This window comes from Chanodichthys erythropterus, chromosome 13 (genome assembly GCF_024489055.1).
Source record: "Chanodichthys erythropterus isolate Z2021 chromosome 13, ASM2448905v1, whole genome shotgun sequence".
Lineage (NCBI taxonomy): Eukaryota > Metazoa > Chordata > Actinopteri > Cypriniformes > Xenocyprididae > Chanodichthys > Chanodichthys erythropterus.
This window is the reverse complement of record NC_090233.1, coordinates 43,993,377-44,019,058: the sequence shown is the minus strand read 5'-3', so window position 1 is coordinate 44,019,058 and position 25,682 is coordinate 43,993,377. Positions and strand designations below refer to the sequence as shown.

Here is a 25,682-nt window from a genome sequence, read left to right as displayed (position 1 = left end):
AATCTAAACGGAGAGCCATGCATGGCAGAAAGGGAAGCTGTTCTTAAATGAGGGAGTCCACACACACACACACACACACACACACACACACACACACAAAATGTAGGGTGATGGGCTTCATTTCTCTCTAAGGGGAGGGGGAGTGGCCACAATTGGCCAGGGCTTCAATATAAGCCTTTTGTATGGACCTCTTAGGAGCCCAATCTTTCTTGTGGCATAACTACCAACACCTACACCTCTTCATCGACAGCAACGGGAAGAAAGAATTTTTCTGCACTCTCCAGTTTTATTACCTGGTTGCATTTATTCTTTCCCCACTGTTTTTTTTTTGTTCATTTGCTCGTCTAGTCAAGAGGCCTTTAGGCAAAGAAAAAAAAGACAAGATGATCGCTCTGTTTTCCTTGGCATTGCTTTTCTTTGCAAGCAGTCTACATGTTGAAGCACAAGGTAAGAACCCCTTTTTTTATCCCTTCGTGCATGAATGAATGAATGAATTTACTGTTCAGCGTGCATCTGTTTATGTGTCTATGTGCATTTGATAAATGTAATACTCAGAAACTGCACAGTATAGGCCTAAATTATAGAAATGATTATAGTGGGTTATTTATTAAATCATCAAAGTTAGACGCTAATAAGAATTAGGAATAAGACAAAAAAATATATATTTACCATGGATGAACAATGCAGACAATGAACTAGATTTGTATTAATCCACTATTCATCTCTAAAATACTCTAAGACTCCTCCCACTATACACATGTACACCCACTCCCACAAAGATTTCAGCTCAGCACAGACTTTCATAAGCTCTAAAACATCTGCAGCAGGTAATTTAACAGTTGTTTTACAATTGTTGACAGTTAGTGGGGTATGTGAGCCATCACCGAACTGACCGTGAAAAGCGGCTCGGCTAAGTGCAGATCTATTACATTTTCTTGAGGGTAAATGCAAGATCGGTTCCTGACAGCCAGTGATGTCAGGGTCATATTGGTGGCTGAAGAGCCACACAGTGGACCTTTATATTCCCAGCTGTATGTTGGCCATTGATTTAACACTGAAGCCACTGAATGTATGTATCTGAAAGAGCTACAGCAAGATGAACAGCCTCTGAAAAAATTGTAAAGAGCCCTCGCTGAATGCAATTTCTTTCCGTCTGAGGTAATGCTCTGTAAATTCATGGGCGTGTATGGATTGGGTTGGGCTGGGGCTGAGGGAGAAAAGGTGGTGACTGGAGCAAGTAGTGAAAGTTTCTTATGGTTTTTGGACTCTTAGTGACTACTCAAGACAGGCCTGATTCACAGAGACTCAGTTCAAGGCATAATGCAGCCATTAGTCAGGCATGGCTGAGTAGGGGGGTGTGTGAAAAAGAAAGAGAATGGCTTTGTGTGTGATGGGCAAGAGAAGAAGGGGAGATAATGAAGGAAGGACTTTCAAATAAACTGACTATAACACTTGCAAACAGGGGGAGACAGAGACAGACTTTAAATGTCAATGCACAAGTGATGGTTATGATAGAGGGAGTGCCGTCCAGCTGTGTGCAATAATTCATGTTCATACCCCATACTGACCTCTGCTTGCTCAGCAAAGTGTAGGAAGTGAAGTTTAGCCATCAGGACTGTCTAACTGTGAGGGAGTGATTCCATATGACACTTGTATACACAGATGTGAAGCTCTAATCAGTGTGTTTTAATGCATTTAGGGTTGTATACCTCACAGAAAGCATCATTTTGCATCGTAAAGGGCTCCAAACCCCACAGTTTATGCAGCAGATGTGTACAAGATGGGGCCCAAACATGTGTATTAAATGGCCATGTTGAATGATTGTTTTAAAATTATATTTATAGCACCCTTTCTGTTTGTATAGGTTTACAAATGTCTCTGATGAAGTGGTTATATAACCCTTTTTATAACCTTGAATGATTTTTTTGGAGTCTGCCTGCCTACTTAACTTTTTCTTTTTTAATATATTGTCAAGCATTGTTTTATTTGAATATGTTTATTTCACCTTTTAAATATATTTTTTTTATTCTCATACCCTATTTTTTTTATTTCTACATTTGTATTAAATTAACATTTTAAAATGATTCAAATGTATGTTTATTGTTGTTATTTGTTATTTTATTTGATTATAATACTTTATTATTATAATAATTTATATTATTACTACATTATTATGACTCCTGCCGTCATGGTTATCTAAGTTTGTCTCAGTTCTTGGTGGGTGGGAAAGAGGCACTTAAATATTCAAACCATCACAGCACTTCCATTCTGCCGTTCAAGAGTAAACACTTTCCTTCTGTTTGCTTACAAGAGCAGGAGTAAAGGGTGGGTGGAGATGGGGGATGGGGTGTCATGGGAACTAGTGGGAGTTGGGTATATGGAGAACATTAAGGGTTAGAAGGTTTGAGGTGATATTTGAGAGTTGTGCAAAACACAAGCGATGGTGTAGAGAAAGCCCCAATCCAAAAAAGCTTAGTTATTAAATTTCCAAAACCTTGTCATTACTGGAGGGTGTGCTTAATCATTTGATGAGAGATTAGTTCCTTCTGCTTTCAGAGTACCACTTTGGCACACTGTCTCCTAAGTGAGCGCTTATTAGGAAGAAAGTCAGAGAGAGAGAGAGAGTGCATGGCTCACAATGACGTGTAAAAAGGGATCAGATGTGTTAATGAGTATAAGTTTATGAGTGTTTTAATTGCTTCTGGAAAGAGAAGAATCTCTCATCAGTTGGTCATAATGTGTGTATAGTTAAAGATGGAGAACAGTACAGTTTAACATGGCTTCTGATCCATGAAACACTCAGATGTTAAGCACATTCATTCTGAGCACAGGTTGGGCACATGTTGTTAAGGTTCCAGCTTAGTTGAGTGAGAGGTAATAAAGGACTAAGGTAAGTAAATAGTTTGAAGCAGAAGACAGAAAGTCTTGCTAATGAGTCCAATACTTGTTTTGAGTATGGGAAAAGGTTTCCTGCATTCACCTGGATGTGTAAAGGTTATTTGGAGAACATGCTGGTCAGAAGCACAAGAGCCTGAGTCTGCCATTAAGAACTGTTCTGGGGAAGTCACAGGCTTGGAGATAATGCGGTTGAAGATACCTGTACCTGTACCTCAAATTGTACTTGTCAGATCAAAAACGTTCTTGACTGAGAATACTGAAGTGTGTTTAGGTTGTTCATGTGATCATTCAAATATGCTCATGAAAATGTATTATCACAGTTGAAAACAGTTGGGGTGCTTAATATTTTGTGAAAACTTTCTTTTGTTTCTGGATTGTTTGAAATTGAAATCTTTTGTAACTTTATAAATGTCTTGACTGTCACTTTTGATCAATTTCCGCTGATAGAGTTGTGGTTCATATTGGATGCTTTACTCAGTATAAAGTGAACCACGCCCATTTAAATCAATGGTCTTATGCTTATTAATAGAAGGGTCTTTGTTTCTTAGATTGCAGGTCGACCAGTTGATGGTGTAGGTAAACAACCATGAATTAATTTTACTTGATAATATGGGTTGAATGATTTGGCAAGTTTAAACCATGGGGAACAGAGAGACTGAATGGTGCCTTAAGCTAAATCAAATCATGTCTGCTGTGTAATCGATACTTTGATGTTGGTGTGTAGCTTGCAAGGAGAACTCTTGGGGTCGGTTTTAGTTTCCTTGATGTCCATCAAATCTTCCACAATGGAGCTGTGATGGACAGGGGCCTCCAAGACTCAAGCAGAGATCAGGAAACATCTTGAGGAACTGAATGAAACAATTATGCCCCTAACCACAAGCAGACAAAGCAACTACAACCAGAGATATAAACACAGCATCAGTAAGCAGTTTATGAGGGGAACATGTGTCCTGTTGACACAAAATGAGTGATGTCTGTGGTATCCTAGTTTGTGTGCAAGCACACCATCTGATTCCATTAAATTTGAGTATTTATTTGGGTGGCAGAGATTTGTGTGGCACTGTGTTTCTTTTAGTTTTTTTGAAGATTGCAGGCTTCTTAAAACCTTAGAGACAAAATATATTGGATAGCAATAAAATCAAACCAACAAAAGAATGGTAGGAAATCTAGCATAATTAAACTCATCCTGTATGTAAACGTATAAAACAAATATCCTATAGACCTACTGTGTGGTTTCAATACAAAGAAACCAATATGAGAGGAACTTTCATTTGTTTCATTTTAGATAGTGAATCAAGGATCAAGGTCTACGCCAACAGAGGTGACAATATAACTCTGCCCTGCAGACTGGACGGTCTGTCCAGTTTGTTCGGAAACAGAATCAAGTGGACCAAACTTGAGGATGATTCTACAGAGACCGACGTGTTGATGTCCATGGGGTTCCACAAGAAGACCTACGGAAATTACCAGGACCGCGTTTACCTGTTGGAGGCGGGTGACAATGATGCAACCTTGGTTTTTACAAACCTAGATCTCAAGGACTATGGCACATACAGGTGTGAGATCATCAATGGCATGAATGACAAGACTGTCGAAGTGGACCTTGAATTGCAAGGTAACTTTAGTGTTTTCATGCGGTCACATTAATAATCATTTATTCAAATAATAATTTATTCACTAAAGAAAATTAAAAAAAAAATAACATATACACAATCAATAGCCAACTGGTCATAACACAGCAGAGATTTTTCATGTATGTGTCTGTATTGGCATATATCATAGACTGTAAAAAAAAAAAAAAAAAAAAAAAAATGGACAGTATGAGTATCAGTATGGATGGACGGAGAGTCTCCACTGTAGAAAAATGAAGCCAAAACATCCCAGAAATGGTCAATGCCGATTACATAATTTGGAGCCCGAGTCTGTGCAGTAGTGATCCTGAGGTGGAGCCGTGATATAAAAGTCCTGCTCCCACAAACTCAATCGCAAGCCCAGCTGTCAATCATGATGTTACACCCCCTTTTTATAGCATCAGATAACTAAAACTTTTTGGGGGAAAAAAAAACAAACACTTGAACTTACATCAGTGTGATAAGAACTACCTAAAATGACAGAAACCATCTGTAAATGTAATTAGATTTGTGTAAATGCATTTTTTTTGTTTGGCTCATGTCCCATTTGATAGGTTTATGACCTATACTGCAGTCAGCCACCAGGGGGCAATCAAAATGTTTTGGCTTCACTTTTCCATGACATGTGGCACACTTGACAAATAAACTGGCTGTAATCTACAGCAATTTGCCATTAATGTGTGAACTTTCTATACAGTATTATATATTATATTTGATATATTATTCGCTTTCTATACAGTTCATAATTCGTATTTGAACAAAACATTTTAGTAAACAGTCATCTACATTAGCACAAAGCTGCACATTAGCACTTGAACCCCTGGTTTCACAGACAAGGCTTAAGCTAGCCCCAGACTAAAACGGCATGTTTGTGCTGTTTTAACAGAAAGCAACTAGTACTGACATATCTTAAAATATGTCACAGCCATTCTTTTGGCATAAGATGCACACCAGTAATATTTTTTTTTCTAAGCTACTTAAATATCCTAATTGAACTAAGGCCTAATCCTGGTTTAGGCTAAGCCCTGTCTGTGAAACCGGGCTGAAATGTGATGACGCACACTTCCTTCAACTTTTGTTTTTGCCACTTATCATTTGCTCAGTCTCCAGTAATATCCTGTAGTTCTTGTTCTTGGCCAAGACCACCATTGCAGACTTGGCTCCACAGAAACAATGGGGATCTGTACACAGAGAAGTGAGGTGCATGAGCATAATGAAGCAGGCTGGCACAACTAGCTATTGTTACTTTGGAACAATGGAGTATAAGATTGAAAAGCCTAAACCCTGCAAGTAATTTTCTCTCTGTTTAAATACAGTTTTTTTATAACACAGTAAAGCATAAATCTTTTCAACTAAGCAGGGAGCTCTGTAAAACTAAGGCTTTTACTAATATCGCTCTTATTCATTCATTGGGGCGGTCATAAAATACATCCACCAAAACAACCTAATGTTAAACTCAGTCAAACTTTTCCTTAGGGGAAGATTCACTTTCATTCACAGGGGTTGTTTTCCCATACTCCCCTCCTTTGGGGCGGTACAACCTCAACTTCCAAAATGCTGAGGCTGCGTGTCTGGAGCAGGACGCCGTGGTCGCCTCTTTCGAGCAGCTCTATGCGGAATGGAAAAGTGGGCTGGACTGGTGCAATGCCGGCTGGCTCAATGACGGAACTGTGCAGTATCCCATCACCAAACCCAGAGAGCCCTGCGGAGGTGCAAGGACCTCAGCCGGACTGAGAAACTACGGCCGGAGGGACAAGTCCAACAGCCGCTATGATGTGTTCTGCTTCACAGCCAGCATTCAAGGTAAGTTAAACAGCTCAATTCTTCAGTTCTAATATAAAATGGCATATAGCATTTTAAGTGTCTGTGTCCACAACCCTAAAACTCTTCGTTTTACATCACAGGCCGCTTTTACTACCTGATCCAGCCCAAGAAGCTGAACTATGATGAGGCTGTCAGCGCATGCAAGAGAGATGGAGCTGAGATCGCAAAGGTGGGCCATATGTATGCTGCCTGGAAGCTGCTGGGATATGACCGTTGCGATGCTGGATGGCTAGCCGACGGTAGCGTTCGTTACCCTATCTCCAGGCCCAGGAAGAACTGCAGCCCCACGGAGGCTGCGGTTCGCTTGGTAGGCTTCCCCAACAAAAAGCAGCAGCTGTACGGTGTCTATTGCTACAAACCTCAACCATGAAACGCTTCACGTCACATGTCACCTGTCACCTGTCACCAACCAAAGAGAAGCAATACACCGGTTTCCACCTCCAAACTTATGAAGGACTTTTTGCATGAACTAGCCTTAACTGTGACAAAGGTCACTGTGATTTTGCCAAGACATGTTCTTGGATTAATACATTTTGTTAATCCTGGAATAACATTCTTGTCCGAAAATTTAATCCTACCCCTAAACCCTACTAAAATCCCTAAAATCAGAGGGAAATGACAAGTGAATAACACTGATGTTGAAGCACCAAACCCTGGTTGTGAGCCTAAACGTGGCATAAACTGTAAGCTTTTCCCTCAAATCTGATTTTTTGATTGGAATGTTGTTCCAGGACCAACAAAGATGTTGAGCCAGGAACATGCTGTACTTGGTGAAATCACATTTACCCTGTGATAACTATTATAGAATGGATACTGTAAGGACCATACTGCAACAATCACATCACAATATTATTGTAAACAGTTATTTTATCTATCATTTACATTTTATATAGTTTTGTACACCATATGTATGAAAAACAAACACAAATCTCATTCCGAAAGTATATTCAGCTAGAAGGAAAGTTGAAGTCACACTGTTTGGATAAAAACCCCTAGTAAGTGTGAGTTTGTCAAGAATCTCAGTTGTGACATTGCAATAAAATTTTTAAATATTAACACACAGTATAAACTTGACAGAAAGTTTTTGAAACTTGCCCAAACAGAAAAACAAAGGCACCGTAAATGAACCTGACACCTTTCTTTTCCTGAAACACTTGTGATCTTACTCAAATTGTAATGTCCTTAAAACTATATATTTTTTCTTGTGTTGGTGTATTATCCAATGCTCTGAACTGTGACCTTATTTTATCTTTTTGAAATATCAAATGAATGTGTTTGGCCTGTAGTGCTGAGGCTTTATATTCATAAATAATTCCATTATTATTCATGTCTACCCTTTATTTGCAATATTCTCACCTGCTACTTACTTTTTTTTTTTTTTTTTTTTTCATGAGAGAAGCTATTTCTCAGTTTTGAACTTGATTGCATTGGTAAAGATTTTGAAACTGTTTAAATGTGTTCATCCCTGCATAGAAAGTATTTAGTTGCAGACAGTGACAGAATTTTTGCTTTATGGCAGATAACTACACACAGATTATAATAATTTAGGACCCAGTTGTATATTTGTAATAACATTTCAAGACTAGCTTGAGCCTTAGTTGCTTAAGTGTAGATATAAAGTCTCAACTGAATGATATTGTAATGCCACTGTCCTCTGAAAAATAGAGAGAAACAGCACTAAAAGCCATGTAAAACATAATTCCTAAGTTTGATTCTAATAGATTCTAACATTGGAACGTTATGACGGGCATAGTGTGGATGACTTCAGATAATAAGATCTGTGTTTGCTGATGAACGTAACATCTATTACTTGCCACTTTGTATTGATATGTTGTTTGTTTATGGGACGGGAAAAGATTCTCTACCTATAACTCAGCTTTGAACTGCCGAAGCCACAGTGCACATATATTACATTTTGTTTGATTTTGTCTACATGCACAATTTTTTTTTTTCTTTTTTTTTTTTTGAAAAAAAAAACTGAAGTGCAGTGTATGGTTTATGAATCCAATCCATTTTAAATAAATAAAAACCTATAAAAATTGAAATGGCTTTTGTTTTATTCTCCATTAAACATTATACAGTGCCTATAACCATGGTCCAGATGCTCAGTACACAATGTTTGTTGCAGTATGAATGCCAGCTTGGCTAGGCATGGATTAAATTTACAAAAAATAAAAATAACATGAAATAAACTGATTGCATAGTATCACATATTTTAGAAACAGAGAGTTCTCATCATGGTACATATTTTTTTCTGCTATCTGAATCATTAAGTTTAATTCTATATGACAGGCATAGTGTACACGATTTCAGATAATGAGATTTTGTGTTTGTGTGTGTGTGTGTGTGTGTGTGTGTAGGCCTGTAATATGAGGATATTTATTAAATACTTTATTCAGAGTAACTCTATCTCATTTAAGATCTATGAGAAGTCTGGGAAGCATTTGCAGGAAAAGCTTGTTGATTATGCCATATTCTGTGACTAATTCAACCTCTTTTTTACATGCAAATTAATTCCAGTTGTTTAAAATGAATGAATAAATAAATAAATAAATAAATAAATGATGTCTGCAATGGAAAATGGTTGTCTTCCAAGACATAAATGAGAAAACCACAAGTATTAATGAACAGTGACACAGCGGTACCAGCAGGGAAATACATTCATGTCAAATTAAAATATAGCAATGGGATTTCAAACACACAAGGCACATCAAAAGTCTGTCTTTCCTTCTACATTACATTGCGACTTTAAATGCAACGCATTTAGTAAACTATAATCCACAAAGGTATGTAACTTGACAACAGATCCCATAAGTCTGAATGTCTAAATGTTATTACAATAGAAAACACAATATCAAACCAAATGGCATCTGCCAACAAATTATGCAAGACTAACATTTAACTTTTTCGAGAAGTTTTTGCAACATTTTTAGTGAAGTTAATTCACAGAGGTGTCAAAGCAAAATAAACACAAGTGAACCTCTTATCATGTCTATGAACACTAATACTAATGGCCAGAAACAGCCAAGAAACCTTGTATTTTTATTTTACTAAACATTTTTTGTGAAACATAATAATATATGCCTCCAAAAACAATTTTGAGTGTTTTCTTAAAGAGTTTTACTGTAATGAGGCCTTTTGTTTGTTTGTTTTTGGCTTGGTATCATTAATTAATATTTCAATGAAATAATTTACATCATTTTAGAATCTTGGTAAAAATTATTCAGATGCTCAAGTGTCTGTTTTTAGTGAACTGATACCATCTGGTGGTCAATATTAGGCACTGCTGATGAACCACGTACTTAAAACATGAAGTGCAATGACTTTACTCCTATCACATTGTTATATAGATTAATATAATATATATTAGATGTATGTCAATTTAAAAAGAAATCAAATGATGTCCCATATTACAATGCTAGTCACCTCACAGTTAATGTTTGAGAATTATTATACATCTACCCTTAAGCTCTTCTCTTTAACCGGAACTAACTTCATATCACAATGGAAAAAGACCAGGAATGCAAGTAGAATATAATAAACTTTGTTTACATAAAAGGCATAAAAACGTTCCTTACAATTTTTTTCCATTTCACAAACATTCTAGACAATCACATTTGACAATAAACAAGTTATACTATAAATATAAAAAAGATATGTGCACTTTCCAAAAAAAAAAAAAAAAAAAAAGTAAACGCACAAAAGAAATGATCTCAAAGAAAAATGCTTGGGAATAAACAAATGGATGACAACAAATTGCTGTTAAAGCTGTCACTCTGAATCCTCTTCTTTTGGTCCATTGATACACCCCAAATGTCATAACGAAATCCATCTAAATTCTGTGAGTTGCAAATGTCGTCTGTTAGTCACATCAATGCCAGCTTTTGACAAACTGTCCTTTACACTAATATACTGAATTCTGTAAATGTGCAGTTTGGCCAAGTTAAATTCTCAGTATGTTGTATTTTACTACAACCATGAGAAGACAAGGAGCAGCTCAAATAATAAATTATAGGCATCTTGTTAAAAAGACATTTGTTCAAGTCTTTTAAGCATCTCACAAAGTACATTCTCTTTAAAGTAGTTTTAAAGTGTCCAAGAAAAAAGAAAAGTTGATGAAAGTTGAAATGATGTGAAATACATACAAGAAGTGTCTATGGTTTATAGATGTAAAAAAATGGAATTAAATGTATGTTGAACAGGATTTGCATTGTAAACACTTGAAAGAGACATCAAACAGAGGAATATAAATAATCTAAGATCTACAAGGCTTTTCAATATTGAATACCGTATTAAACATATTGTGTTGACTTTCAGATATCAAACCACATCCACATTGCAAACAGGTTTTTTTTTTTTATATCATTGACCTTTTTTCTACCAAAACAAACTGAACGTGAGCCATTGCTCACTCTCTCTATATAAATATATATTCTTTCACATTCATGTGTATGATTTCTCATTTGTTCAGTAAGCAGCAGGCTGTCTGCATACTGTGGTTCTTGTAAACTTGAAAAAAGATTGAAAGGAATCATAGGCAATTTTTAGTGTGTTAAAAATTTACCATTATGGGTACAGGCTAAAATCCCATGAAAATTATTCTGGCTGCACTATTATAGCTCACTACATCTGGATTGTGAGCTATAATTTATGAAGGCACTGCGTATTCTCCGTAAGAAGAAGCAGAACAGATGGAGGGAAGGTCAGATAATCTTTTTTGTGTTTTCAGAGGCCAGCTGAATGTGTCCTTTTTATAGTTTTCAAAAACCATCTCTCTTAAAAAAGAAAAACACAGAAAAAAGCACTGTTTTATTCCAGTGATATTCCACTCTTGACCCTTTTTCTGGTCCTTTTCATAATCTTTTCTTTTAATTTTTTTTTTTCTTTCAGCCAGCAGGCAGGTCCGTCACATGCTATCAAAATACATTAAAAAGGCCCTTGCATTATGGTTGTGTCACCATAGCAACTATTGTTGTGTCCGATTGTGTTTTACACCATGGTGATGGTGTCGTCGTGGTACATCAACAGAATTTTCTGCAGATCTCTTCCGATGACTGCGAAAAACTCTGTATGTTTGATATCGTTTTGTATATGTCCTTTGGAAGTTGGACGCTGGAAAGTAAATACAAGTACATTGAATTAGTTTTCTTCTCTCAAGAAATTACAAAACATAACAAAGAAGAAAAGAAAATGTATTATGCAAGGCTACTTAAAATCAAACAAAATAAAGATTTTACACTGTTATAAAAGATTTCTTTTTCTACAAATATATTAAGGAGCACAACTGTTTTAAACACTGATAATAATAAGTTTTTTATTTATTTATTTATTTGATCAGCATATTAGAATGATTTCTGAAGGATCATGTGACACTAAAGCCTGGAGTAATGGCTGCTTTGCATCAGCTTTGCATCAAATGAATAAATTGCATTTCAAAATCAATTCAAATAGAAAACTTTAATAATATTTCACAATATAATAATGTTTTACTGTATAAATGTAGCCTTGGTGAGCATAAGAGACTTCTTTCAAAAACGCTAAAAAATTATGTTGTTATATAGCAATGGTTTCATCAAGAAAAATTTGTGTTGGATTTTCACAGAATACTTACGATTCATGCAGGAAATACTAGGCAAATCCCATGAGCCATCTCCTCTGCAGCGAATGGTGGGAACATGCCTCTGGATGAAGCCATCCTTGCACTGGTACCTGATCAAGGAGTTGATCTCATAGCGTGGGCGCGGCTGGCCAAATGTGCGTGCGTTGTGGACCAGAGGAGGCTGACTGCAGGACACTATTGACAACAGACTAAACATTAGTGGAGTACTGAACCACTGCAAATCTAAAACAACAGCTCTCATCTTACAGTCATGTCTAAAAACAACCACAGATATACCTTAGGGTATAGCGGTCATCCAAAGCTTCACACAATTACATTCCTGGTTATAAATATAGTTTTGTTCAGATGCCACTGATGGGTTTTACTATGAAAAGAAATATATACTTATACATGCCCTATTATTCTATAAATGCTCCACACCCAGATGCTGAAACCTCACCTGTGCCTTTCTTGCAGGTAAAGGTAAGGTGGTAGTTGCAGGGAACATCATTCCACTGGCCGTCCTCATGCCAGATCATTACCACACAATCTTCCCCTGAGGAGAAGAAACTGTCTGGCTGGTTCGGTCTCCAGTTTTCATATTGCTGTAGGGGAAGAATACAGATAGAGCTGAGAACGGCAATGTGAGGGAAACAACAATCCTATAGAAATAAGTTTCAGATCTTGTAATAATTTTCTGTACACTTATGACAGTGTTTAGCTGCACCACTTCAAATACAACATGGGTAAAAAACAGCAATATACTGTTAAATTAAAGTCACTGAACACAGTGTGAAAGCCATAAAAAGCTTTCAGGCAGAGTATGTTCATACTGGGACACATAGAAGTCATTAAAATTACAATGATAGAGACACAGATTTCCCTTTCCTTTCCCTATGTATAGATTAAACATTATAAATATGATTCCAGTTCGCATGAATCAGCAGAAACGATTAATAATTCTGTATTATGCGGGCCAGACAAGCAATTTGGCAATACCCCTTTGTAAATAAAGACTAAGCGTCACACATACAACACATAAATGAGCGGCAAGATCGCATTAAATGTATTCTGTTTTCAGTTAAAAAGGTGTCATTTAAGTTAATAATTAATGATTTTAACCACGGAAGTGATTCAATCAAAAACTTTAGCTCAATAATAACTTTTTCCTAGAGCTGCCGTAAAGCCAAAACAATCTCTGTCCATTAATTTTCCTATTATCACTGTGATAATACAGTCATGTCTATCAAATAATAGCTTTGAAACTGTAATCTGTATTTTAAAAAGCACTATATAAATGAAAATGACTTGACACATCAGTAGGGGGCGCTAAGTACATAGCACATCCACTAAACTGGAATAAGGAGCTGCAGAGAGAGGTGTAATGCATTTGGAAGATAAAATAAACCCCACAAAATACAAACAAAACTATTACTTTGCTAGGAAGGATTTTATTTAGTGGCCACATACCACAAGAGTAGGCCTACTATATGCAAAAGACAAGTGTCAAAGGAAGGATTACTCAAGGTCATGCCAGCATCAGCTGTTCTGTACACACTTGCCCTTTAACAAGTAGCAGAAGCAGACATCTAACTGCTCCTAAAGGACACAGAGACTTTTTAAAAAACAGCCACAGAGTAATTTACTATAATGGACAAACTTTATTCACTATAATTCTCTCCATCCTCTTTTTTCTTGTCCAACTATATTTTCCCCACATGGTGCAAATATAATGTCATCAGTCATTTCAGGGTATCTAATTTTTAGCTTAAATTAAAACTGCAAAGTTAGTACATATATGAAATAGCGTAATTATATTTGATTGAGACAGGTTGGAGCTATGATCTTTCAACAAGCCAGTGAATATTACCTTCTTCAAACACGATTCACCTAACGTGTCCTGTTATTAACCTCTTACAAAAGGAATGTGCGCTTCCTTGGAAATCGACGTAATGCAATTTTTGACCATCTGGTTAACTCCAATGGCACATACTTAAATGCATGAAGAAACAAACTCTTGAAAGAGTAACTCTTCTGTATACAGAATAGAATAAGAGAGCAAGCAAACCCCAGCAGATATGTTTATAGCACCTCACTGATACCAACTGGATTGAAATGTCACCCACTCTCATTTTAGGTCTGGATTATCTCTAGTGCAGCCTGTTCCAGGTGCTGCTCATCCTTCACACCTTCATTACCTGTCCACACCTGTAAGCTTCCTCTCCACTCATTTTATTTTTATCCTCCAGTCCTGAGAGGACTTCCACAGATGAAAACTCCTATCTCCTGCCCTCAAGGGCTTTTTTGGCCCTTTCTCACAAAATGCCGCCATTATCTTTGAAGTGAGAGCCCAGTCAGGACTAAACGACTGTAATTAGCTACTTTCATGTTCAATGGAGGAACAACTCTAGAACCAGGGAGTTGGTTGCATATGTCTTCTGTTTTCCTTTTTTCTCATCTACATATTCTTGCTTAAAATTCCCTTTGTTTCTTAACTTTGTAGCTTTTTAAAGAATAAAAAAATCTCTTCAGACATCATGGAAAAGTAGACATTACATATAAATAAATAGATTGTCCACTAATAAATCTTTGCATCAACACTATCCTTTCAAAACATAATAAGTGAGTTTTAAAGAATGTTCTTACCACAACACTACCATCTGTCCAGCGGAAATCATTCTCAAACATCTTATCATTCAAACCGATCCACTGGTAGTCATGGCCAAGGCCTACAAGAGGAGAGAGAAACAAGGTAAATTCACTAGCAAAGTATCCTTCCTCATAAATAACCATTGTTAGTTTGCATAGAAATGTAACTGAAGGCGTAAATTGCAGCTGATGATATTAGACAGAATGTCCATAACATGTATGTACTGTATACTCACGGTTGATGTACTGCTGCTCCTCATGGGACAAAACACTAGCAAGGTGTGCCCCCTGGAGACGACATTCACGCTCTGCTGTGTCCCAGTTACGCCGATGAGGAAAGTATTTGTAGCAGTGGCCCTGGAACTTGTGCCAGCCGTAGCTGCATGTTTCAGTGTCTGTGAAAGAGCATGTATGAATTGCTGTTGATGTACAATACACAAGCTTGACATGTAGACCCTGAAGCTGAGATAATCCTGTGGTTGCAAGTGTGGAAAAAAGGTGCTTCATATTGTCTACTGTCAATTTCTTTTTATTAGTCCTTACCTTTGGGCCCACACTGTGAGGCTGTTCTTATCAGTACAATAAATCAAACCTCTTTTTGTTCAGTGGCACTCTTTTCAAGTGAGAATGATTTCCCACTCATACTGGACCTGAGGGAATATGTTATAACTCTCTTTCATCCTCATTTTAAATTACATGCCAGTTCAACAAGATCACTTAGAGCAAGAGCTACACCCATGTGTCTATCATATCAGGAAGCCAATTCATTTTTGCATAAGAATGTCTACAGTGCTGTGGAGAAGATTGGATGCTTTGCTCTGAGGCATTGTTCAAAAAAGATAATGTAGCAAAGTCAATTCTGTAAAACAAATAGCCACTTTGGGAAACTCAAAGAGTTTTAATGTAAGCATTATCAAATCAGCAAATTATTAGTCTTGTTGACAAATTATTTTAAGCATTTGATTGCATTAAATTTGCAATTAAAGTGTGTCCTATCAACAGTAAGTATGTTTATGTATGCTGTTACAATCAAGCTACAGCTGGTTTTTGAGCTACAGTCTCTGCTGGTACAACTTCAGTCGGACTAAAGCGTTCACATGATATTTTGAAAAGACAAATTATTGTTTTAGCTCAACTGAAAGCAAACTTTTAAAGTGCATGTAAACACACTTACTGACTGTTTGCAGACCAGCCCTGGACTGCTCTACATCAGGCTGATAGCTTTGATTGCTTGTTTGAAATCACTGTGATTACAGCAGACTTGCCCTAACAGAACCACTAATTGGGGGAATCTCTAAACCTTCAGCAAATTAACATACAGGAGAGAAAATGCCAGATCCTGATGTGTCACTAGTAAAGCATGTACCATTTCAAAGAATAAATTCATTAAAACTCTCACTAATAAATTATTAACCATTATATCATGCATAACATATCATTGAAAATATATATGACAATACAGGAAACATCATTGGCTTATGACTTGAATGACATAATTAATTTATTTGCATAGATTGCATTCAGCAATTTTTCGCATTTCTGCTTTCTCTTTAAACAATGCAATTTGTGCACTTAACCAAACGCAACGCGATAAGATTCCAGTGACAAAAAATCTGACTGTCCACACTAGACGCAACGCGAAAATGAGAAGCGGTAAAATCAATCAAAAACCACAGCCAATCAGAAGAGAGTGTGGGCGGGCTCTCTTGGCAAGAGCACAGCAGACACAATGAAATGGGTTAGTACATCGTAAAATTCATAAATATTACACCATTTAAACATTATTTATAGTACATAAGGAGTGACTGAAACAATCTTTGTCATAGAATACACTTGTTTGTTTGCATTGAGTTGACAGTTTGAACGTTCTTGTGCCCATTTATTTATTTTCAAGATTTGAGGTGAATTAGCCAGTGTTGTTTTCATTACAGCTAAAAAGCTGGGAACGCAGAATGATATTCAAACTCACGTTAGACACTTTTAACATTAAACGGTGTTACACTTTGTGGGGCCATTCACAGAGTGTGAATTTAGAATTGCAAAAAAAAAAAAAAAAAGCCAAACGCGGGTGCAACGGTCAAACATGTCTGTCTACCGTATGTTTACATAGAAAAACAATTTTAAAAAAGCACAAAGGAATGCAAAAATTAGTTCTGTGTAAATGGCCCCTGAACCACTTATATTTCAAGTGACTGCTGAATCACTGAGAAGAAACAGGAGGCACTTCTTCATATATGTAATGTTAATGCTAAATTTAAGATAAAGATCTTGTTCAGCATACTCAAGAGGGAAATACACATCAGTTCAGATGACATCAGTTTTTACATTTGTTTTGTTTTTTTCTGACAAATGTTAGATGTGAGATTTGAGAGATTTTGATCTTATTATTATTTTAGTTTATGAAACATTTTAATGTTTATAAGCACTTGTAATAGTTTGAAGGGGATAAACCTCTCAAGAAGATAATCTCACTCATGTAAAGTGTAAATCAACGTCTACAGTGTAATAAGGGAAAGAGTGATGGTCTTAACAGCTCTGCTTAAATGAGCTATGAGAAATGGTATCCTCTTAAATAGTGGAAAGTACAGCATCATTATGTCTGCTAGCATAAAATGGTTTTGGAACACACCCAGTTTCTTACATCAAATGAAAATCTATCAACTATGAGAATCTACCAAACTGTGAGTCAGACTCCTATATGTCATCTAACAATTACCTCATATGAAAGTTCACTCGATAAATCTCCACAGTAACTTCAGTGGCTACAGTAGCTTCACACAATATCAGCAAGTTTAAAGATCTAGTATTGTGACTACAGTGATTTCCTCTCTCATGAAATCTAAAAGTTGATATGTAAAGAAATCAAACAAGTGATTATATTATAAATATAATCTTACCTTGCTCACACAGTGCTCCTGCATAACTTGGAAGACATACACAGGTGAATGAGTTTAGGCCATCAATACATGTTCCTCCATTCCGACAAGGGTTTGTGTGACATTCATCAATGTCTAATAAATAAATAAATAAATAATAAAATAAGGTTAGTAAATGATGCACAGAAGTGCATTACGATAAGTTCGAAAAAACAGATGGTGATAAGTTAAATGTGCACTACCCAAATATTTTTGTGTAAAAATTAACAAAATCCTATTATTGAGTGAGTACATAAAAAAATTAGTATTTGAAACAGTATTTGAAAATTGTCTAACCCTATTCACAACAGTAAGTCTACAATAATCATTTTATTTTGCTGTTGGGTTGTATTTGGTATTTGCCTTGGCCTATTTACGTCATGTACATAGACAGTAAAGAAGGTCCGGCACTATAGCATCAGATATGCTACTTATTTGCTCAAACTATCAGATTAATCTGCATAGAACATCATTGCGAAGCACAACTGATGCAAAATAAACAATGTTGCTAGTAGCTTGCAATTTCATGTTTCGGCCACAGATGGCAACAGAGAGCCCAAAATTATAGTGCACTTTTAATAAATAAATGAAATATTAATACAGCATACCTAGTTCACATTGTTCACCAGTGTATCCAGGTGGACAGCTGCAGATCTGAGCACCGCCATTTTTTAAACAAGAACCACCATTCAAGCAAACATCATCAGAACAGGAGTGAACACCTGCAATAAGAGAGGGAGGATATAGGCATATCATCATGCACATGAAAAGTAAGTATATTGGTATAGGTATAGAAAGTACAGTATATGAATTCTGTTAAGTTTGTCTTTAAAACAGTGTTTACATCCTACCTGCAATATCTACTGTTTGCCCAATCATTGTGTATGCAAGGTCTGCTGGAATGCTTTCATTCTGTGAACTTGGAGGTGAGCTTTCAACCAAAGTGGCCTCAGAAACATCTTGATAAGAAGCAAATGTTGCAGTCTCACTCGGAGTTGTAGGCACTGAGGGTGTCATTTGATCTTCTGTTTCTTGAATAGGAATCTCAGTTGCAAGAGCTAGAGCTTCCTCTATCTGACCAGCTGCCTCTTGTTTCCTTGAGGCAGTTTCCTTACTGACAATCTTTACATCAGTCTCAGGTGTCAGAAGTAAATATGAGGTTGTTGCCGTAGACAGAATCACTGCCTGAACCTCATGAGATGATGGGATATCTGGCATAACCGAATCCTCCTCTGAGCTGCTTTTCAAGCTACTGGAAGTTACAGAACCATAATATTGAGGTTGTGCAGTGGTCCTGAATTCTGTGTCATATAGTTCAGGTTTGGTTGTATGCTCAACTCTTTCTTCTTCCAAGGATTTTTCTTCACTAACAGAAGCAGAACTTGGTTCATCTGTGACATCAAAAAGTCTTGTTGTGATGTGTTGCTTATTGGATGATATGGTGTTTATGTCCCCAGAGCTGGTGACTGAGGCATCACTGTCAGTTCTTGAGACACTCTCAATTTCTGGTTGCATGGTTATCTCAACACTTTTTTCAGTGTCAAGATGAGAGGTGGTCTTGGTATTCAAAACTTCTGCTTGTGTGTTTCCATCAATACTTGTTGCACTATCCTCCACAGGTTTTGTGGAGGTCTCAATGTCAATGTCATTTTTTGATTCTGAGATGGTCTCAAAGCTAGTCTCAACTTCAGACTCTAAGGTAGACTCAAAACCAGTCTCAACATCAGGTTGTGAGGTGGTCTCAATGCCAATGTCAATTTCTGATTCTGAGATGGTCTCAAAGCTAGTCTCAACTTCAGACTCTGAGGTAGACTCAAAACCAGACACAGCATCAGGTTGTGAGGTGGTCTCAACGCTTGTCTCAAACTTAGGCTGTGATATGGTCTCAAAATCAGTCTGTGAGGTGATGAAGCTCTTCTCCCCTACAGTTTTGGTGATGTCATCAATGCTTGTCACATCTTCTGAGCTAATGTCTAAGGCAGTCTCATTCTCAATGTCTGTTTTGTTCATGACATCTGGTATGGACTCAACTTTGTAAGGTTCAGTTTTTGTGTCATAATCTATTACGTCATCTGTCCCTTCCTCAGAGGAAAGCGGAGTTTCTGTTTTGTCACTCAGATCTGGTATGGGTGTAGATGAAGGAGACCCCACTAATTTTACAATGCCCGTAGTCATATTAATTATTGATGCAGAAAAAAGGTGTGTTGGAATGGTTGTTGATGGGAACGGCACATCTTCATCGGTCCTGATGTCTGTGTTGGGCTTATGTGTCACTGTCATATCAGGCTCCACAATATCAGGCTCCACAGATGATGAAACTGCAGCTGTTAAAGGGGAGTCTGTTGAATCAGGCTGTCCTATAAACATTTCAATAGTCTGATCACCTGAACCATCATCTGTTAAAGAAAATAATGCACTTGTGGTTTCCTCTGAAATACCAGATGATATATCTGTGCTTGTTAATTCACTCCCCTGAATTACCTTATCAGAAGAGGGACTACTTAGTACAATGCCTTCAACACTTGTGATGTCTAATGTTTCCTTTGTGTCAGCTGATAAATCCTCCACATATGTTACTGCCGTTCCAGTGTAAGTACTTGCAGTGGTTTTGGCAGGTTCAGTTGTGCTAATACTTTCTAAATTCATAAGTACTGTTACTGAATCTGTGACAGATGTTTGATCTGATGCAGAATGGATGGATGCAGTGCTTTTTAAATCTGATACTGGAGAGACTGACTGTTCAGAGTCTGTAATCTCATCTGAAAGTTGTGTAGAAACATTCACTCCAGTTGTTTGAACTGGTTCATATAGGTCTGTTAGTTCACTTGAAGCTTCCACCTCAGAAGATATTGTATGAAAGGGTAGTGGTGTTGTCTTTCTTTCTATGGCTGTTGGTGACATTGTTTCCTTTTTGGTCTTGGAAGCCGGTGTTGATAGGGTCTGAATGTGTAGAACATCCTCAGATTGGTCCTCTTCAGCTGAAATTATTTCTATGACTCTGTCTGTGGACACTTGAGATGATTTGGGGGTTAAAGTGGATGTTTTCACATTATAATCTTCAGTAGACACAGTGACTCCTGAGAAGTCATCAGTCAGTGTCTCCATTGTAACTTGTTTGGATTCTGTGGAGGTCTGACGATCTATTGTGTGTTCATTTACATCAGCATGGGTAGCCTCAGGAGTTTCTGTTTGTGTTGCTTGTGTTTCCTCATCTACATATGTTGAACTGCTCTGCAGGATGCCTGGGGATGAAGTTGTCTGTTGAACTATTAACTCATCTGCAGAGGTTTCAAATGACATATGTAACTGAGGTAACTCGGTGCCATCCGTTCCAGATCCCTCTGGTTCGTCTGTCATAATGCTTGAGGGATGTGCCATCATGACAACTGTGGTTACTCCACCTGCTTCTTCTGTAACAATTGTAGGGGCAAAAGGTGAAGAATGCTCTAAAACAGACATTGTATCTGCATCAAGGATTATTTCATCCTTACTGGTAACATCTGGTTTGATGCTATGATCTCTCATACTCTCTGTTACAGTTGTAAACAGCTTATCTTCATCTACCTCCTCTGTGAATATTGAGACTGGGTTTGTAGAAGAGACTTGCTTATCAGCATTGTCCTTAGAGAAGACAGATGGAGTAGAGGTGGACACAGGACCTTGAGAAGGCTCTAAAGAAGGCAATGCAGTGTGGCTGATTTCCACATCAGAATGTGTTTCGGGACCAGTGAAGCTAGTGGATGTTGACTCTGAGACAGAACCAACAGAAGGTTCCTGCTCTGTCTGTGCTGTCTCTGAGACCAGAGTGATACCTTCAGCATTTGTGCTTGAGAACACACTCATTTGAGGTGTTGTGGTTCTGTGTGAAACTACTTTGTCTGTACTGTCTTGTCCACTGCTGACTGAGCTAAAGGGTGTCATGCTAATCGTTGTTTCTGTCATCTTTGAGAGCAAAGGTGACGATGTCACAGGAGTTATGTCATCACCTGATCCATCATCTTCTGCTCCATCCCCCTCTGTTGAGTCTTCCCCACTGCCATCCTCTGAAAGTGAAGTTGTAAATGTTACAGTTGACTGAGTGGAGCTCAGGAATGAGGAAAAAGGGGATAAAGTTGTCTGATGTATGAAATCTGTACTGCCAGTGACAGATGCAGCACTTGAGAAACCTAAGTTGACTTGAGTGTTCTCCTCAGTTTCATATACTTCTGCTTCATCAGTTCTAACAGTTAGGTCCTCATATGACTCAGTTGTTGGTGTTTTGGATATCTCATCAGTAGGATCTCCGGGTGAAGAAAATTCCTTGTCATCCTTTGTGGTTGATAATGAAAACTCATTCAAGTTGATTTCTGGAGTACTTGGCTGTAAGGTACTCTTTTGTGTCTCTGACACTGATGAAGTTTCAGATGTGCTTGACACAACTGGAGCAGGTGCGGTTTCAGTTGTCTGTGGCTCTGACTCAAGATCTGCTGGGGATATTTCAGTCGTAAAGGATGTGTAATGGGGGGAACCTGAAAAACTTACTGGCTCTGCTGTGTGATAAGACTCACTGATTTCTGCCTTATCTGTGGCCACAGTATAATTATCATACATTTCAGTTGTTGAACTTGCTCTGTCCTCCTCACCAGAACCCTCTAGTTGAGTGGTTTCCTGGTCATCTGCAACAATACCAGAGCCCTCTCTGTCTACAAAGGCAGATGTGACGGAGCTCAAGCTTTGTGTTACAGTGATGTCCCTGTCAAGTTCTGTTAAGCCAGTGCTGGTTATATGAACTGTAGGAGAACCGGTCTGAGTTTTGATGGCTGCTGATGAAACATGCATGACAGGAGACTCCCCTGATCCTTCTTCATCTGTTGTGTCATCCTCTGAATCTACAGATGAGATTGTTGTGTGCCTGCTATGGCTTTTGCTAGAAGGTGATGTAAACATTGTTCTTGTCTTGAGAGGAGCTGAAGTCGCTCTGTAACCTTCAGTGACTGTTGATGTTTGGCTGTGCTTAAAAGAACCAGGAGTTGTTTGGATAGCTGAAGGTACACTATGGCCAGATTCAACTGTTGCCACTGAAGTGTGGCTAAGTTTACTTGATCCAATTGCAGTATGACTTGATTCTGTAGTCTGTCTAGTCAACTGTGATTCTGTAATAGTATGAGAAGGTCTGGAAGACTCTGGGGCTGTATGGGTGGCAACCACAGACTCTGTGAATCTTGTACTAACAGGCTGTGGTGTTGTGTAACTTGATTCAAATTCAGTTGCTGAGGAGACAATCTCTCTTTGAGGTGTCATGACCTCTTGACTTGTGACTGTTTTGATCATAGATGAGGGAGATGTGGTAAGAGTAAAAAATGAGCTTGATCTAGCTTCTCCACTCACAGTTGTTTTAACATCTATTCTTGCAGTTATATTTTCTGATGGCTGCACTCCAGAAGAAGCAATTGACTCATAACCAACAACAGTTGTCTTGTCCTCTGATGGTGTAACTTGAGGAGGAATTGATTCTACAACAGCAGAAGATATCTGACCAGAACCACTATCTTCAACTACTTCATTTTCAGATATGTCTCCACTGCCTTGTTCAGAAGTTGAGTCTGTAATTACTGTTTGGACTGTGTTAGAAAACAATTCGGTTGTGGATGACGTGAAATGTGAAGAACTTTCAGACCTCACTGGTTTTGATGTTTGGTCAGTCTCATGAATTTCTGCCTCATCAGTGGCTACAATATAATGATCATATGATTTAGTTGTCTGTGTAATTCTGTCTTCATCACTTGAAACCTCCTCCTGAACTTTTTCATCTGAGATGGTAGAGGGAAATGTGGAAAGGGATTCTGTTTGATGTCTCTCTGTTGGCTGAATTCTTGGGATCTCTATATGAGTTGAAGTCCACACAGAGCTTGTATTTGTCATGTCTGTAGAAGGTGCTGTGGAAAGGGCTAGTGTGGCAGCTTGCTCTGTTTGCATTTTAACAGGAGTTGTAGTTCTGGTGATTTCATCGTCTGATTTAATTGTAATATGAAGTGAAGAGCTTGTTGTGAACTCTTTACTGAATATATTAGAGGTGTCATCTCCTGAACCATCATACTCTGAAGATGGCAAAATGGAAGCAAAACTTGACAGTGACAGAACATCTTTGGATGTTGTCCTCTTTGGTATAATTGTACTTGTGAAAGTACCAAAATGTCCAGGCTGAGCAGAGGAGAAAAGAGTCTCTGAAACATCAGTGACGGTGGATTCAGATGGTTTTGCAGACAGCTTTTCGTCCTCCAACACAGCCACTGTTGCCTTATGTGATATGATATCTTGACTTGTGACTGTTTGACCTTTTGAGTCCACAGTGCTTGATGTAAATGTATGTTCTGTGCTAGTTACAGGAGAGTCAGTGAGAATTGTTTCTGCTGTGTCAGATGGTGTTTTAGTGAATGCCTGGTCTGATTTGGTTGTGCTGTGCAATGAAGAACCTGTTGTTGCAAAGTCATTTACTGTCGAGTGATCAGTTTTATCTCTTGTCACCTCAGCATCTGTTGAGCTGGACTCTGAGATTGTTGCTTTGGTTGTGTTGAGATCTAGGTCTGATCTGGTTGTGGTGTACAATGAAGGACTTGTTGTGAACTTATTGTCCTCAGATGTGTCATATACTGAAGCTTCAATCTCTGTTGATAGCAAACTTGAAGAAGAACTTGATGGTGACAGCACATCTTTGGCAGTTGTCTTCTGTGAAGTTGTTGTGCTTTCATATGTTTTTTCATCCATATATTCTGTTTTTGTAGAAGAGAACTGAGTCTCTGAAACATCAATAATGGTGGACTCAGATGGTTTTGCTGAAAACTCTTTGTCCTCTATCACAGTCACTGTGGTTGTTGCTGTATGTGATGTAATAACTTCACTTGAGACTGTTTGTCCTTTTGTGTCCTCAGTGCTCATTGATGTTAATGTATGTCCTGTAATAATTTCAGTAGAGTCAAGAGAGGAAACAGGTTCTCTACTATGTGCCTCAGTTGTCTGATCTTGTGTAACTACAACATCTGACAAGGTGGATGCTGAGATTGTTTCTGTTGTTTCAGATGGTGTTTTGGTGAGATTTTCATCTGATATTCTTGTAGTATGAAGTGAGGAACTGGTTGTGAAATCTTTGCTAAACATATCAGATGTGTCATCTCCTGATGCTTCAGACTCTGTCAATGGCAAGCTTGAAAAAAAACTTGATGGTGACAAAATATCTTTGGCAGTTGTCATCTCTGAGGTCATTGTGACAGTGCTTTCAGATAATATTTTGTCTAAATGTTCAGTCTGAGCAGAGGAGAACAGAGTCTCTGAAACATCAATAATGGTGGACTCAGATGGTTCTCTACTATGTGCCTCAGTTTTCTGATCTTGTGTAACTACAGCATCTGATGAGGTGGACACTGAGATTTTTTCTGTTGTGTCAGATGGTGTTTTGGTGAGATCTTCATCTGATTTTGTTGTAGTATTAGGTGAGATACTGGTTGTGAAATCTTTACTAAAAATTTCAGAGATGCCATCTCCTGATGCTTCAGACTCTGTTAATGGCAAGCTTGAAAAAAACCTTGATGGTGACAGAACATCTTTGGCAGTTGTCATCTCTGAGGTCATTGTGACATTGCTTTCAGATAATGTCTTGTCTGAATGTTCAGTCTGAGCAGAGGAGAACAAAGTCTCTGAAACATCAATTATGGTGGACTCAGATGGTTTTGCTGACAGCTCTTTGTCCTCTATCACAGAGGCTGTGGTTGTTGCTGTATGTGATGTAATACCTTCACTTATAACTGTTCTTCCTGTTGAGTGCTCAGTGCTCAGTGATGTTAATGTATGTACTGTGCTAGTTTCAGTAGAGTCAAGAGAGGAAACAGGTTCTCTACTGTGTGCCTCAGTTGTCTGATCTTGTCTAACTTCAGCATCTGATGAGGTGGACACTGAGATTGTTTCTGTTGTTTCAGATGGTGTTTTAGTGAGATCTTCATCTGATTTTCTTGTAGTATGAAGTGAGGAACTGGTTGTGGAAAAATCTTTGCTAAACATATCAGATGTGTCATCTCCTGATGCTTCAGACTCTGTTAATGGCAAGCTTGAAAAAAAACTTGATGGTGACAAAACATCTTTGGCAGTTGTCATCTCTGAGGTCATTGTGACAGTGCTTTCAGATAATATTTTGTC

At 37.9% G+C, this 25,682-nt stretch overlaps 2 protein-coding genes across 2 annotated transcripts; one reads left to right on the top strand and one right to left on the bottom strand.

Moving 5' to 3' along the window:
- The first annotated feature begins 220 nt into the window (after positions 1–220).
- Positions 221–8,376, top strand: hapln1a (hyaluronan and proteoglycan link protein 1a). Its single transcript, XM_067407103.1, has 4 exons — positions 221–447; positions 4,184–4,513; positions 6,006–6,332; positions 6,434–8,376. Exons 1-4 carry the CDS (start codon positions 384–386, stop codon positions 6,721–6,723), a joined length of 1,011 nt encoding a protein of 336 aa, XP_067263204.1. The 5' UTR covers positions 221–383; the 3' UTR covers positions 6,724–8,376.
- A 1,554-nt stretch (positions 8,377–9,930) lies between these two features.
- LOC137034660 (versican core protein-like) lies at positions 9,931–25,681 on the bottom strand. The gene is made up of 8 exons (XM_067407771.1): positions 18,368–25,681; positions 18,125–18,238; positions 17,499–17,612; positions 14,838–14,996; positions 14,599–14,681; positions 12,413–12,557; positions 11,965–12,147; positions 9,931–11,465 (listed from the first exon to the last, which is right to left on the bottom strand). The coding sequence occupies exons 1-8, from the start codon at positions 25,650–25,652 to the stop codon at positions 11,320–11,322; spliced, it is 8,229 nt and encodes a 2,742-aa protein (XP_067263872.1). The 5' UTR covers positions 25,653–25,681; the 3' UTR covers positions 9,931–11,319.
- Between the last annotated feature and the right edge of the window lies 1 nt (position 25,682).

Coding starts and splice junctions, on each gene's coding strand:
- hapln1a (XM_067407103.1), top strand. CDS start 384: ATGATCGCTCTGTTTTCCTTGGCATTGCTTTTCTTTGCAAGCAGTCTA. Junction 448..4,183: donor TCTACATGTTGAAGCACAAG/GTAAGAACCCCT, acceptor GTTTCATTTTAG/ATAGTGAATCAAGGATCAAG. Junction 6,333..6,433: donor CTTCACAGCCAGCATTCAAG/GTAAGTTAAACA, acceptor TTTACATCACAG/GCCGCTTTTACTACCTGATC.
- LOC137034660 (XM_067407771.1), bottom strand. CDS start 25,652: ATGACCTCAGAGATGACAACTGCCAAAGATGTTTTGTCACCATCAAGT. Junction 18,239..18,367: donor GCAAACAGTAGATATTGCAG/GTAGGATGTAAA, acceptor CTCTTATTGCAG/GTGTTCACTCCTGTTCTGAT. Junction 11,466..11,964: donor TAGTATTTCCTGCATGAATC/GTAAGTATTCTG, acceptor TTTACTTTCCAG/CGTCCAACTTCCAAAGGACA.